This window comes from Sebastes umbrosus, chromosome 15 (assembly GCF_015220745.1).
Source record: "Sebastes umbrosus isolate fSebUmb1 chromosome 15, fSebUmb1.pri, whole genome shotgun sequence".
NCBI lineage: Eukaryota > Metazoa > Chordata > Actinopteri > Perciformes > Sebastidae > Sebastes > Sebastes umbrosus.
The window spans coordinates 23,758,190-23,772,864 of NC_051283.1; the positions used below are offsets into that span (position 1 = coordinate 23,758,190).

Sequence of the window (14,675 nt, forward strand, 5' to 3'; positions counted from 1 at the left end):
TCTCATGTGTTGATTACTGTACGCACTGACCCTAATTCAACAACATGCGCTCCGTCAGCTCTTCCCTCTGTCACCGGCCATGTTAATCAGTATTGATATATACCATAAAAATGCCAACAAAGCTGAACTTACAGTAAAAGACTGAGCTCACTGCAGTCAGTGTCAAGCCTGCCAGGAAGCCAGAAATATCTGCTGAACTCACTGCACCAGTGTCCCACCTGAGACCAGCGGAGAGGCTCTGAAGGCCACGCAAAACACTGAATGATCAGAAAGGACAAACTTTTCTTGATGGACTTTATCCAAGTCTTTGTTTGACTCTTTTAAAAGATATAAATCCAGTTTATTACAACTTGTTTTGTCCATCATACTTATTGGTCATAAGTTAATTGCTAAGATCTGGGAACATCAAACAGGCATATGATTATACAGAGTTGAAACACTTCAAGGAACCGCTATGACCTGCAAAGCGAGGTTCATGTGATGACAGACAAAGACATCCATCAGGTGTCAGTAAGCTAGTTTTTAGTAGCTGGGCTAGCTTGTTTACTTGTAATATAAGAAGTTAGTCAGCGCATTACACAACGGAATAGGAAAAATTTGTTTACAACAATAGGAAAAATGTGGTAAAGCTTGGTAATCAACCTGCTGTGTATATTTTATTCTTTCACATGATTTAGTTTTGACAAATAAAACACCTCATCACTGATGTTGATGTAAATGCAATCCAATGATATTTGCCAAAATCACTGTATCGGATATTTTAATGACTTTATATACTGCTGAGTAGTTTAATCTATAATAATACATCATCATTTATTGATTGATTATAATTTGTTTTAATAACCTGAATCTGCAAAGTAACTAAACTTATTAAATCTATTAAACTTAGTTGTTTAAGAGAGGGAAAAGACAGTATCGGATTGGTATCAGTATCGGCAGGTACTCAAAGTTGCGGTTTCTGTATCGGTTATGAAAAACTGGTATCGAGCCGTGCCTAACAGAAACAAACTAAAGACTTGTAGCAAGCCGACCTACTAAAAATATAATATACCCTTCATGAATATTCATGACAACACAACAATTTAAAAAATGCTTCAGATAAAGAAGCAGAAACGGATGAATGCTGTTGTAGTGGTAAGACAAAAAAACATAAAATATCGATTCATTCTTAAACATGATCATTGTAATCTAATAAAATGCACAGAACAACATGTTCAAACACACAGCCAGTGTGGGCTGCAGTATATAAGACAAAATTGAGCTTGCACAGCCGGCAGTAAACATGCTAGATGATTAGATTTGGTAGTAGTTTAGCAACATTTATGGTGGTTTAAATGATTTGGCTGAACTGTTTCCTTGTTTACAACCCGTCTAATTGCTTGATCGCATGTTTTGGCCTTTGTTGTCGCAACGCCAACGTGTTCCCAGATCTCAGCAATGAATTTGATTATTATGACTCTTAGAAATAATGACCAAAACTATGAAAACAAGACCCAAGTTGTAATAAAACAGAATTATACTTTCATGTTGTCTTGGTCCATCTCCACTTGCTTACTCCCTTTCTGTGCAACCACTTTTAAAAAGGCAAAAACATAAAAACAAACACCCACACCTCTGCTTTGAATTCTCCAGTCCAAAGGTTTTAAAAGCAAATATTGTTATGCCTTTGACACCCACCTCTTTGACCTCCAGCAGCCGTCCCGGGTACAGACTCTTGGCCCGCCGAGCTGCAGCCGGAGATTTGTGGTGGGTGATGGTGACGATGTTGCTGGGCGAGGCCGCATGGCTCAGGTGCCTCTGAGAACCCGGGGATGAAGATGGGGTTAGGTGGGGGAGGAGGGAGAAGCTACGGGTCCGGCCAGCGGAGGAGCCCTGGGGGAGGGGAAGCAGGGGGATGCACAGAAAGGGAGAAAGAGAGAGAGAGTAGTGAGGGAAGTTAAATGTGGAAGGAGCATGATAATGTAAAGGAAGAGCATGCTCTTAAAAAATATAAAAATTAAAGTTTCAATAAGGAGTGCCAAGGTTTCTTTAGTATAAGCAAAACAAGATACACAAACGTGCCACTTAAATGTCAGATTGAACTGTTATCTAGAAAGTAGATTAACTTCTAATCTTAACCTTCAAGCTTCCTGTAACAAAGTCATTTAAATAAACCAAGTGAGTCACAGAGCAACACATAGCAGATATAGTAATGTAGAAAGAGCTCCATGGCTATGCCTAACCCTCAGCTTTGAGAAAGAAAATCGTATTTTCAAGCGGTTGTATGCCTCCGCCAACAAGTCAAGCTGCAGTTTACATCCATGTCGGTCATCACTTCATCATTTTATCCTGTTAGACATGTGTGTGAAGTTGTCATAATTGGCATATGAATCCTTGAGTTATGGCCAAAAAGGTGTTTTGTGAGGTCACAGTGACCTTTGACCACCAAATTGGCTTGTGGCCAAGTGGACGTTTGTGCCAGATGTAATAAAACTCCCTCCAAGCCTTCCGGAGATATCGCATTCACGAGAATGGGTTGGACGTGAGTTCACAGTGACCTTTGAACAGCAAAATCTCATTTCATTCTTCTAACAGGTCATTACATACAGTGAGGTAAAACTTGGCCTCACTACAATGAAATGGCCACTATGGGGATTAACATCATCACACATGAATACAGTTGGGCTCATTGGATCCACAAGAGTCTCAGCTTTACAGTCATACCCAATTTATGTAATTCCAAGACTGTTTAGGGACCCCAGTATGCAGAAATATTCAAATACAACATTTTTTGAATAGGCAAAAATAACAATTGTACTGGATTCAAAAAACTGCATGTGATTATCATAAAGTGGGCATGTCTTTAGAGGGGAAACTCGTGGGTACCCATAGAACCCATTTTCATTCACATATCTTGAGGTCAGAGGTCAATGGCCATGCCAGTTTTTCCTCGCCAAAGATTTAGTGTAACTTTAGAGTCAATTGAGCCTCCTTAGGTAGCATGATCTCGTTGTTACCAATGGATTCCTTAGGTTTTCTAGTTTCATACGATATCTGGACGTTCACTCTGGCTCTAAAACTGAACCTGCTACAGTCTCTGAAAGACAGTAAAGTCTGTCGGGCGGGTCTCACTGAGTTGCTATTAATATTAATTTACTTGCCTGTATTTGTGTGTCATTGCTGTTATTTAACAATTGTTGTTGTTGTTGTTGTTGATAATATTAAAAGGTTCAATATAGAACCTCTTGTTTTAAGAGTGCAGGGAGGGGTAGTGGCATGTTTTTCTCTGAAATAGAGCAACTTTGGTAATCTCTGAAGGTGTCCATAACATAACATTTAAATGACTGAAGATAATAATCAATAATCAGCAATAATCTGCCCTCTAGTTAACCTATTACTCAAAAACATTTCTTCCTGACAAATGCAACTATACAGTAGGTACCACCACCAGGTTTATGAATTCAAAAGTGAAGTTCGACTGAGTTTTGTTTTTAAAAAAAAAAAAAAAAAGCTAGTCATCACTTTTGTTGTTTTGTTCTCTGTGCCGAAGCCAATGTCACATCACATTCTTCATTTTGATGCCTCCGTCGCTTCCCCTCTGTGACTCTTGTCTTTTCAGTTGGCTGACCTCCGTGTTCACACAGGCAGCCATGTCAGAGCGGTATCTCTCGCTCCTATCTTTACTCCATTAGTTTACAGCAGAGCAGAGGGACGAGGCACCGGAGATTTATCCCTCGCAAGAGCACAAAGGTCTGGTCACGGCAGCGGTGAAAAGAAAATGGATCAAATAAACAGCTTCCACCTCAGGACACTGCTCACTGAGAAGGAAACCACCGGCCTTCGATTTTTTTTTTTGGAGTGATGCTGCTCGCTATGCGGTAACACAGGAAATCAAATCTATGACTAACATGGCGTAACATAATGTCACATACATGACTAGGCATTAATGCTTTGTTCTTCTGCTCCTTTGAGTAGTTTTAAGAGTATAAATCTGCGTGGAAAAACACCACATTTGGACAAAAATGAGCCTTTTCCTTGTGATCAGATGCATCCACACACTAAATAGAGGGAGTTATGGTAGGCGGGACCTTGGGTAATCATTTTAACAGAATAATCAGCTTACAGGAGAGAACACTGTTGTATTGTGCAACGCTAAGTCACGAGGCGTGAGTATGCAGAAAGGGAAACAGGAGTGTGAAGAGATAAGACAAGCTGAGGTTTTGTCCTCAAAAACTGGCACAAAGCCCCGAGCATTTCAATAAACTGGAACGGAGAAAGAAATTCAGACCAGTAGGAAAAAGAAAGGAGGAGAAGTGATGGAAGGAAGAGATGCAGGAAAAGTATCGAGCAAAGGTGTGAGGAACGTGCTAAATATAGGGCTTGTAATGCCTAAATTGGACCTTGGATGAACAAACTAAAGATCTATCAGAAGTAGGGTCAATATACATCACAAAGGGAAGAGATTGATTGTAATATTTTTGGCTTGTGATCCTTTAAAATAGATCAATGTCTACTCGTGACTCCTGGCCTCGTTTGTCTTTCGCATATTGTTTTATTTAAAGGATTTTTAGAGGCCTGAAGATGAGCAAGTATCAGTATTTGGCAAAAATAGCAAAACAAAGGGCTGAAAAATGCTGACGCCAGCAGGCTGGAATGAAGAAAAACAATACTTGGTTTAACGAAATACTTGAAACAAACTGATTTATATTGGGGGAAAAAGTAAAGAGAAGAAAACAATCTGTGCTTGCAGATTGTTTCCCTTTTTTTTAAGAACATAAGACTTTAAGGACTTAAGTTACAGGCAAAAAATGACTTGGTAAGAAGATTTCTGCAGTAATCTTGTGACCTTCAGATTTATGTTGGAGTCACCACACAGAAGAGAGAAATTAAACACGTCAGAAAGTATATGAAAAGTCTTGCAACGGTTCGATAAGGGATGCAACACAGACGCTGTGACGTCTACCTGTCCCTTACAAAACATTTTTTTAAATATAATTTGAGACTTTGATAAATCCAGGGCCATGATTGGGACTCGTTTTCTAATCGTATACATATAAAAGGCAGGATGTGTACGCTGCCTGACAGACTAAGCTCAGGGGTACAAAAAGCCCTGCGCTTGCTGCTTCACAGGTGCTCCGCTGTCACTCGAGCGTGGGCGGATTTGGCCCTGTGAGAGGCAGCGTGGGTAGCTGGTGCAACGGTCAGCTGCTGACCTGTCATTTTCTGCACTACGGGGAAACACGCTAATTACACACAATTAGCTGTTCAGTAATAACCTCGGTTAGGAGGCTACGAAAATAGTCTTTAAATGCATATACATGAGACGTACAAACAGATGCCTCAGAAATATTCCTTCTGTAGCAGAAACTGAGTTTAAAGCCACATAGACACACACCAGCAGGCCGGAGCTGGACAGCACACACATTAACTTTCTTTATCCAAGCAGAAAGTAAACAACACGAGCAGTCCTACTCAAAGTCCACAGTGTGACTCTTTGTGCCCTTCCTGTCAGGAGTTTTGTGTGCCTGTACTGTAGTTACACACTACACTTACTGCTGACCTACTTATAAGGCTGCTTATCACCACCAGATCCACCTGCACCACCACAACTCTTTCACACACCTGCATGTGACATCAGCGTATGTGGAAGCCACTACTCTTACTTATAAACTTACATTTTTACTTAAGACTGTATATGGTTAATAGTTTGAAGCCATAGTTTACGGTTTGTGGAGGTCATGTTCCCTGGAGTATTTCTGGGTATTTGTGGGCTTATTGACATGAGGGGGAATTTCCGTACATGTCTTGATGGATACAGATACTTTCTGTATCCATCCATTTCACAAAATTGTCTTTATTCAATTAGTATTCTTATTAATGCTAGGGCTGTCATCGATTAAAATATTTAATCAAAAATTAATCACACGTTTTTTTATCTGTTCAAAATGTACCTTAAAAAGGAGATTTGTCAAGTATTTAATACTCTTAACATGGGAGAGGGCAAATATGCTTGCTGTATGCAAATATATGTATATATTTATTATTGGAAATCAATTAACAGCACAAAACGATGACAGATATTGTCCAGAAACCCTCAGAGGTACTGCATTTAGCATAAAACAATACGCTCAAATCATAACATGGCAAACTGCAGCCCAACAGGCAACAACAGCTGTCAGTGTGTCAGTGTGCTGACTTGACTATGACTTGCCCCAAAACTGCATGTGATTATCATAAAGTGGGCATGTCTGTAAAGGGGAGACTCGTGGGTACCCATAGAACCCATTTTCATTCACATATCTGGAGGTCAGAGGTCAAAGGACCCCTTTGAAAATGGCCATGCCAGTTTTTCCTCGCCAAAATTTAACCTCCTTCACGACAAGCTAGTATGACATGGTTGGTACCAATTGATTCCTTAGGTTTTGTAGTTTCATATGAGAACAGTATCTCCACTCTAGCTTTAAAACTGAGCCCGCCACAACCTCCGAAATGTCGAATGCGTCAAAGAAATTAGTGGCGTTAAGATGATTATGCGTTAACGCGTTATTATCGCGTTAATGTTGACAGCCTTTTTTATATTGTAATTTTTTTCCCCTTCCTATGCACAGTTTACTCTGCACTGTAATAGAAAAGCTCTATTCATACCATTCTAAATCTAATACCTGATGATGCTTTCACAGGTTTTGCAGAAGCAAGAAAGACTCATTTTGGGCTTCACAAACCAACGAGCTGAAACTCTGAAACCAGACAGCTAAAGTTAGACTCTGAAAGCAGCTACCAGAACAACAACAACAGCCACTGTAACTGGACAATTTGACAGAGGAAACTGGCTCTGATAGATTGGTAGTACTGCAACAAGCTGATGAGAATCTATAGAAAGCTCCAACCAGATAAGAGTGCCCTGTTCAATCATTCACTAAGGAGTTATTGCTTTATTGAACAAGGAGCTTCTTACAATGTCAATGTGGTTAAGTCAATATGCACCACACTGTTAACTGGTAATGTGGCTGCACAGAGGCAGAACAATACCTTCCTGTGTTTCTCTTGTATACAGTGGATAAGATTATTCTGACTCTACATTTGAGGAGATTATGTATGTCTTATTTCCAGACGTAAGCAGGTGCATGTGATGAAATACAGTAGCACTGGATTCTTTAATTGAATTTCAAAGTTCATCCGTGACCTTGGAGACAGCAGTTGATAAAACAATCTCAACTCAAGGTTCATTATGTGGCTGTTCTTGAGTTTGTTTCATCCGATCACATGGTTTTCATCAGTTAAAGGAGTTGGCCCAGTTGTCATGGAAATGTAGATGTCATCACCATCTTTCAGATTTCAGCACGACGTAGAATCTGTTTGAGAGCACGACCTGAAGCTAGATTTATACTTAAAGCAAGGACTCTTTAATAGGAGTTCTGCCATAGCTACCCAGAGTGGAGGTTTTCATTTATATATTTCAGTGGTGGATTTCACCACCACGACACTAAACAGTCTAAACGGTCTATTCCAGAAAGCAGGATTAACGCACTCTGAGTCTAACCTTGAACTCTGAGTTGACTAATTCTGAGGTGGTAAACTCAGTTTTCGGTTCCAGAACAGCTGATCACAGTCAGTTCAATCAACTCTGAGTGACGGGTGAATAAAAACAGCCGTTATCAATGGAGTTCTGATAATCTGATTCATCATGGCAACAGGGAAAAGTGTCAACAAGTTAAAACAATAAAGTTTTATTCAGTTTTGTCCATTAATTCATCTTTTACCAGACTTACAGTTCCTTAATGATGAAGTGGTAGAATCTCAATGTGTAGGCTATAGCCTACATTACATTTTAAATATAACCTCAAAGGGACAAAACACAGGTGCCACTGAAGTAGGCTTGTCGCGGTAGTCCGGTGTTACACGGTAGTCGGGCACACACCGATTACATTACGCCCCCACTGTCGTTTTGCCTTTTTTTTACAGAAATAAAACCCATTTAGTTCATTTTGGCGTATCAGCGGCGTGTTATCAATAGATAGTCGGACGACGGACGCTACAAACTGACAGTGAATGCTCCATACGGAGTCTCAGCTCAGAGCAGCAGGTGTCATATTTCACACACACAGGAGGAGAGAGAGTTGACAGACCGAGAGATGGCGGAGGACTTTATGTCGAAGCGAAAAGCAAACTTTTGGCGCCTATTTGGCAATATCTGAGATTTAAACCCAATGCTATACGGGAACCATAATATTAATCAGGCAATCTACGCGAGGAGGACGGAGCGGTCACAGCCGGTGTGGAAACATGTGGCTCCGCAGCAAAAGCTGGACCGGAGAGGCCAGACACACAGCCACCCGATATTAAAGATCAAAGTAAGCGAGGTCACGCCTGAGCCACAATTTACATGATTCTTAATCTATCTGGTACTTCCATCTGCTGATGAAAATCATATGATATGATCAAAAGCTCCAGAACAGCTATTAAAACGGACCTTTAAGTTGAGATTGTGAAGCTTTTGCTGTGTCAGAGAAGTGTTGATTCAGATCTGTGGTCATTTCTGAGGTTACAATTTGCGATACAATTTTATAATTACACAATATCTTCAGGTGTTCCTGCTATTTTAGACCCACGTCTATACACAAAGCACTGTGCTATCTACACTTAGGAGCAAACCAACATACTCTACCTGATATTTGTTCTTCTACCTCACCAACTTCAAAATAAAAGCCTCCCTATATCAAATTTGACAAATGTATTTGCTGCATCTGAACAGTATCAACAGTATAAAATGTGTCAGCACTTTTTTTTATTCCGTTTCTAATATAGACGAGGACAATGAACCCTCGCCCTTTCTGTAATAAATAAATCCTGCTACACCTTTTCTGTTATCAGAGATGTAGCCGAGCCTCCACTGCTGGCTGTCGCATTGCCGGAGTGGCTGCGATAATGATCTGAGAAGCAGACAGTGCAGCTCAGGGAAGGATTAGACCACAGCAGTGGGTACAGTAATAACAGCTGCTGCCGTGGCAATGCCCCACAGTCAACGAACAGGAACAAAACACCCGTTCAGCTCTACAGGGCATAAGGAAAAAAAAAAAAAAAAGAGAGAGATAGACCGTCTTCCTTCTTTCATTTTTCCTTGCTTATCCAATTTTCTCTTGTGTTTTGACCGCTTTTTCTCATCATGGCTGAGCAGAGTAATTGGACGTTCCCCCCTCGCTCCAGCTGTGCAGCGCTTTCAAGTGGCGAAGAGCTACGTGTTGAATAAGCGAGCCGGCGATGAGGCGGCATAATGAGGCTGCAGTATTTAATTGTTTAAAAAAGACACATGAAAAGAAAATGCACACTGCAGGACAGATGTTCTGAGTTTTCTGTTTCCTTTCTCTAATGTTGGAAAGTGAAAACTATGTTTGTGAAACAGGAAGTAAAGTGCGTCTTCGGGGATGTGCGTGTTGGACTCACCAGCACCTCCTGGCCTCCTCCTGCTCTTTCCACGCTCAGGTGTTCATCGGAGCCCTTCAGCTTCCTCACCTGAAACCAAACACACACATACGGACAGGTTAATGGAAAAAATAGAGAAGAAACATGACGAAAACTTGTGCTTCTCTGCAAGGCACCAGGGAAGGTACTGAATGGTTTGTTGAGTATGAAATACTTTATAGTACAGGACTCATTATAATGGAACTTAATGCAAACACAACCTTATTGGAGAGTCAGAAGCGTTCCCCTTTTTTACTGTTTTTTTTTTGTCTTTTTTCTTCATATTTCTCACAGATTTATGACCATGCTATTCATAGTTATTCGTCTTCTTTTGACAGGGGCCATTAAAATGTAGCAGGTTTTTATATCATACAGACTATAAACAGTCTAGCGCCTACAATTCAACATGAAATTCCTGCAGTCCTGGACAGCTTTACTGTACAAAGGGAGTTTCATCCGACAAGTCAACAAATATAATCACTATTTGGCACGGTGGGCAGTCATGGGCACTCTGCTTTTAGCCAGAATCAGCAGCTTTAAAGAAGTTCATTTGTCTTTCCTCTTCTTTCTAGAATGACATCTCGCTAATAAGATGTAATGGGGTTGGGCAAAACAATACAAACACCTTTCAATTTAATGCATTCCAATAAAACAAAACGTATGTACGACCTTAAAGAGGACCTATTATGCTTTTTGTGCTTTTTCCCCTTTCCTTTAGTGTGTTATATAGTTTTTGTGCATGTAAAAGGTCTGCAAAGTTACAAATCCCAAAGTCTACAGCAAAGGGAGTTAGTCTCCCTCCCAGAAACACTGCTCCTGAACAGCCTGAAAACACCTCGCTTGAGGTCCCGCTTTTTCTTCCGTAACGGAGCGGAGCTGGAGCGGAGCTGGAGCGGAGTCCAAAGAGTTTGGTTCAGGTGACCAATCATAACAGTGGGCCAAGCTGAGGGGCATGAGCTCAAACAGTGCATTGCAGACAGAGGGTGAAAAGAGGTGCTACAGCACAGCTGGTTATGAGGAAAATAACATTAAAGCACATAAACATGTTCTAGTAGTTCCAAAATACTAGTATAATCCTGAAAATAAGCAGTATAGGTCCTCTTTAAAATTTACCACAGAGTTGACTCAACACCTGTCTGACACTGTCAAAATAAAAACAAAACTTTATGAGCTTAACAAAGCTGGGATTTATAGCAGGTCTGTTGTATTGAATTATATTAGATTGTACAGATTTGCAACATTTTACAACACTGGAAATGTCCAGGAGCATTTTTTGCAAAAGCTGTTGACTAGTAAACATCAGAGCTCAAACATATTTCAAGCATCCCAACATCAGCTTGTTCATTCACAGCTGCAGCAAAAATACACCTTCACAGCTTCCATGTACAAAAATCAACTTAAATACTTAAAAGTTTGCCAGAGAGATAATGAAGTTTGGATTATTTCTCTCATTCTCCACTGGATCAGGCCAAAGAGGATGCACCTCACAAGAGATACTGACAGCAAGCACACATACATACACAGACTAATCCCTTGAGGCCCACACTGAACCCCCCCAAAGATTCCCAAATATTAATCCATGATATTAAAAAAGAAAAACTGGTTGTGGATAAAAGGTAGTTGCTACCACACCCAACACAGTAATCTTTCAGAAATGAGCCCACGGAGACGTGAAGAGGACAGTCAAACCAGGGGACATTTAGCGACACACTCATCCTCGAATAAAGCAGCATGAGCGCGCTGCCATATTTCCCTAAATCTCTAAGTCTTCTGTCAGTTGAAGTGCTAAAAATATTCTCGAATTAGACGAGCAAGAGAAGTTACACATGACACGGGGAGGCTGAGCTCTGCAGGGTGTCAGTCCTGGATTTTTACATCTTTTACATTTTGTCCCCGTTTCTTTGTTTTTAAATTCATCCAGCCTCGCTGTTGTGGCTTCTTTTTTATATCTTTTCTCACTTGTTGACTATTTTCACTAAATGTGGCATGATTTATTTTCATGCTCGATGTATCTGCTGCAAGACTTCATAGAGAAAACCAAGATGATGAGAATGACAGGAGGAAGAAAGAAAGCCAGGAGAGAGCTTTAAAACTCTACAGGAAATGTTAAATGAGACTCATGGGAGATGATGCCATTTGAATTGAAAAATGTCACCTTTAGACTCACTGAAAAAGCCAGTGGACTAAAAGCAGAACAGAAAAGAAAGAAAGAGAGGGAGACTTTTCGGGACTGTGCAGAGGCTTTTCACCTGGTGGAGGACCTGCTCCTAAACACAGACTGACAAATTGCTGAACTCGTGAACCTGACCTGAGTTTACTGAAATGGGTCACATTTATAAACAGACACACAGGAGAACAGAGGCCTGTACTACGAAGCAGGATTTGGCGTTATCGAGGAAACTTCAGGGTTAACTCTGGGTTTTCGGTACTACGAAGCTGGTTCACTTCTTACCGGGATAGATCGCCATGGTAACTTATGCTGAACGGCTAACCTGCTCCGGAGCAGGTTATGTTCCGGATAAGAGATCGACTCGTATAAAAGCACCTCCTACTGACCAATCAGAGCTCAGTGAGGCGATTGTGTTACGATATTACACACATACGAAGAAATTTAAGTCATAATCCAGGCTAAAAACAACACAGTTTAAACTGACAAATACAAGAAGGACAGCTGACTTTATGTTGTGGGTGTTTACCGCTTTGAATTATGTTTTTATATTTATTCTTTTTACTTGCTCTTGAGTCCGTTTCACACCGTCAGAGATGGGGGAAGCAGGTGAAAGGATGTTTAAATACTCATAGACGCAATTAAATTTTCTTTGGGTAAATCATGACTAATCAATTCATATTTGACATTCTTAAACGCTACTTATATTTACACGACTATATCTGACTTTTGAGAGTTCCATTAAATGAATAAGTCTGTTAATTTACGCATTCACACATCGGGAGTTTTTTTATTTTGCCAACTGTCCTTCCTGCATTTGGCAGCTTCAACTGTGTCACTTTTAGCCTGGATTAAGTGTTTAATCTCTTCATATTTGTCTAATATAGTTTCTTCCTTTGTTAAATGTGTCTCTCTGCCTGTCCGTCAGTGGTCTTGTCCATGTCTGTGATTGGTCAGATGATGCAAACACCAACTCGTTCATGTGAACGCGCTCATAACGAGATTGGAAAACCCTGAGTTGATTTACCGAGTTGATAACCAGCTTCGTAGTACAGTTTAGCGAGATCTCGTTTGTTAGGGTTAGTGAAGCCAGATAACGAGAAGATACCCTGGGTATGTTGAACTCGCTTCGTAGTACAGGCCTCAGGAGCCAGTTGCATGGACTTAGTTTAAGACTAGTCTTGGCCATAGACTGGTTTTAGATTGTCAGGATAGACTAGTATAAGTAACTGTTTATCCATTACTTTTTACTTACTGCAGTGCACGACAGGCTATCCAAGTCAGTCTTAGATTAGTTTCTCATAGGGAAGCTTTATGCAACAGGTACGTTTAAGCGTCTACAGCATGTCGGACTTTAATTTATATCTCAGGCAGAGACAAGGTCTATTCTTATGCCACCGGATCCAGTGAATCTTCAGGGAAATGTGGATGCTTTCTGCTCACTTGTCTTCCTGAGGATCATACGCCAGGAGCTTGGACCAGAGTCATGTTTACAACTTTGTTACTGCAAGTGTGTGTGCGTGAGTGTGTGTGTTTTACCTTGGCACTGCTGTCAGAGTGGCGTCTGGCACACGCTTGGAGCTGACTGATCCAGAACTGCTGCTCCTTGGCGTCGGAGGCTACAAAGACAGACAGAATAAAAACACATTAATAAAATTACAAGTCTTAACTTCCTTTACACGCACAAGACATTAGAATCACCCATAAACCCTTACATGAGTTCACAGTCAGGTCAATATGCAGTTATAAGAAAGCCATCTGCCGTAAAGTGTCTCCACATCCATTCAATTTTTATTATTGTACTCTGACTCCCATTTCCGCAGATGAACTTTTACACTATTACCCGACGTTTATGTAGAGCACTAAACATCAGCTGGAGGAACGAGATACCAGCTATCACAAGATTATTTTAAAATTTTAAAATGCTGTTATTTTTGAGGACACGGAGATCATGTCCTTGATAACTTTTCAAAGAATTTGGGAGTTTTATGAACCTAGGAGGAGTTATACAGGTAATAATTAAACAGTGAGTATTTAATTGGCTGATTCAAAATCATTTTAGACTCAATTTAAGCCAACAAAATAAATAAATGACAAATAAATTCACTGTTCCCGCACCAGAAGTCAATTCTTGGTATTGTAGCGAGGGCTTGGAAAGTTAATTTAGTCCTTAAAGGGACTGTTTGTAACTTTGTAAGCGTATAAATGTAGCGGGTCGGCACACATGCTCGCATATGCGCGCTCGCGTGTGGCCGCTGTCTCGTCTCCTCTGCCTGCTCGCCTTCACTCAGACAAAGCGCGCGTCCTCGCTGTCTCGCTCCACCTCTAGACGTGAACGCGCTCTCTCTACACACTGAAGAAGAGTTAGTTTAGCTCTGAGAATATCTAGTGAATGCACAGGGGCCGTTTGTTCAGAAATAACTGCTGCAGCTCCTCCAGACCAACAGAGGTTTTCCGTGTCTTGTGAAGTGACGGAGCTCTGCAAGTCACGTTGTCTTCTCGTTACCGACCGGGTGCCGGTGTCTCCTCTGCTCTCTCCGGCTGCGGGCAGAGAGAGCAGAGACACGCTGCAGAGCCCCGCTGCCTCAGCCTGCACTTAGGCAGGAAAAGCCAACACTAGGATCAGATCTAAATCATGTTCATGGAGAGACCTTCGTCTGGTCAGCTAACATTACTGCCAAGCAGCTGAAATATAGAGTGATATTGTGGTTTTAGCTGACGTGCGTCGCCTCACTGTTTTGAGCGACGCTCGTTTAGGTATATTTAGAGCGAGCAAGCGCGAGCCCGACGCTGACTTTTGTTGATTTCACGGCCACAGGTGTCACTGTTAACAAGCATTTCTGAAAGTTACAAATAGTCCCTTTAAAGCTATGAAATGTCAGAATGCCTGTTTGAAGGTGATGTCTTCCAATGTCTGATCAACAGTCCAAAACCAAAAGATATTCAGTTTACAATTACATAGAACAGAAAAAAGCAGCAAATCATCACATTTAGAAGCGTGTTGTTGAATCGTTGCAGCTCTAGACTCATGAGCTCAGTATTTATCAACTCCTTGTTAGGCCCCTTTTTA

The 14,675-nt window shown here is 41.0% G+C and overlaps 1 protein-coding gene across 6 annotated transcripts in view; it reads right to left on the reverse strand.

Moving 5' to 3' along the window:
• The window catches only part of LOC119502780 (oxysterol-binding protein-related protein 10), a 91,948-nt gene that overhangs the window by 40,847 nt on the left and 36,426 nt on the right, over nt 1–14,675 (reverse strand). For all 6 annotated transcript variants that reach the window (XM_037793974.1, XM_037793975.1, XM_037793976.1 and 3 more), the window contains 3 exons: nt 13,145–13,224; nt 9,421–9,489; nt 1,678–1,872 (listed from right to left, as the gene is read on the reverse strand). In XM_037793974.1, the coding sequence (XP_037649902.1) occupies nt 1,678–1,872; nt 9,421–9,489; nt 13,145–13,224 (344 nt within the window). The remainder of the gene's footprint in view (nt 1–1,677; nt 1,873–9,420; nt 9,490–13,144; nt 13,225–14,675) is intronic.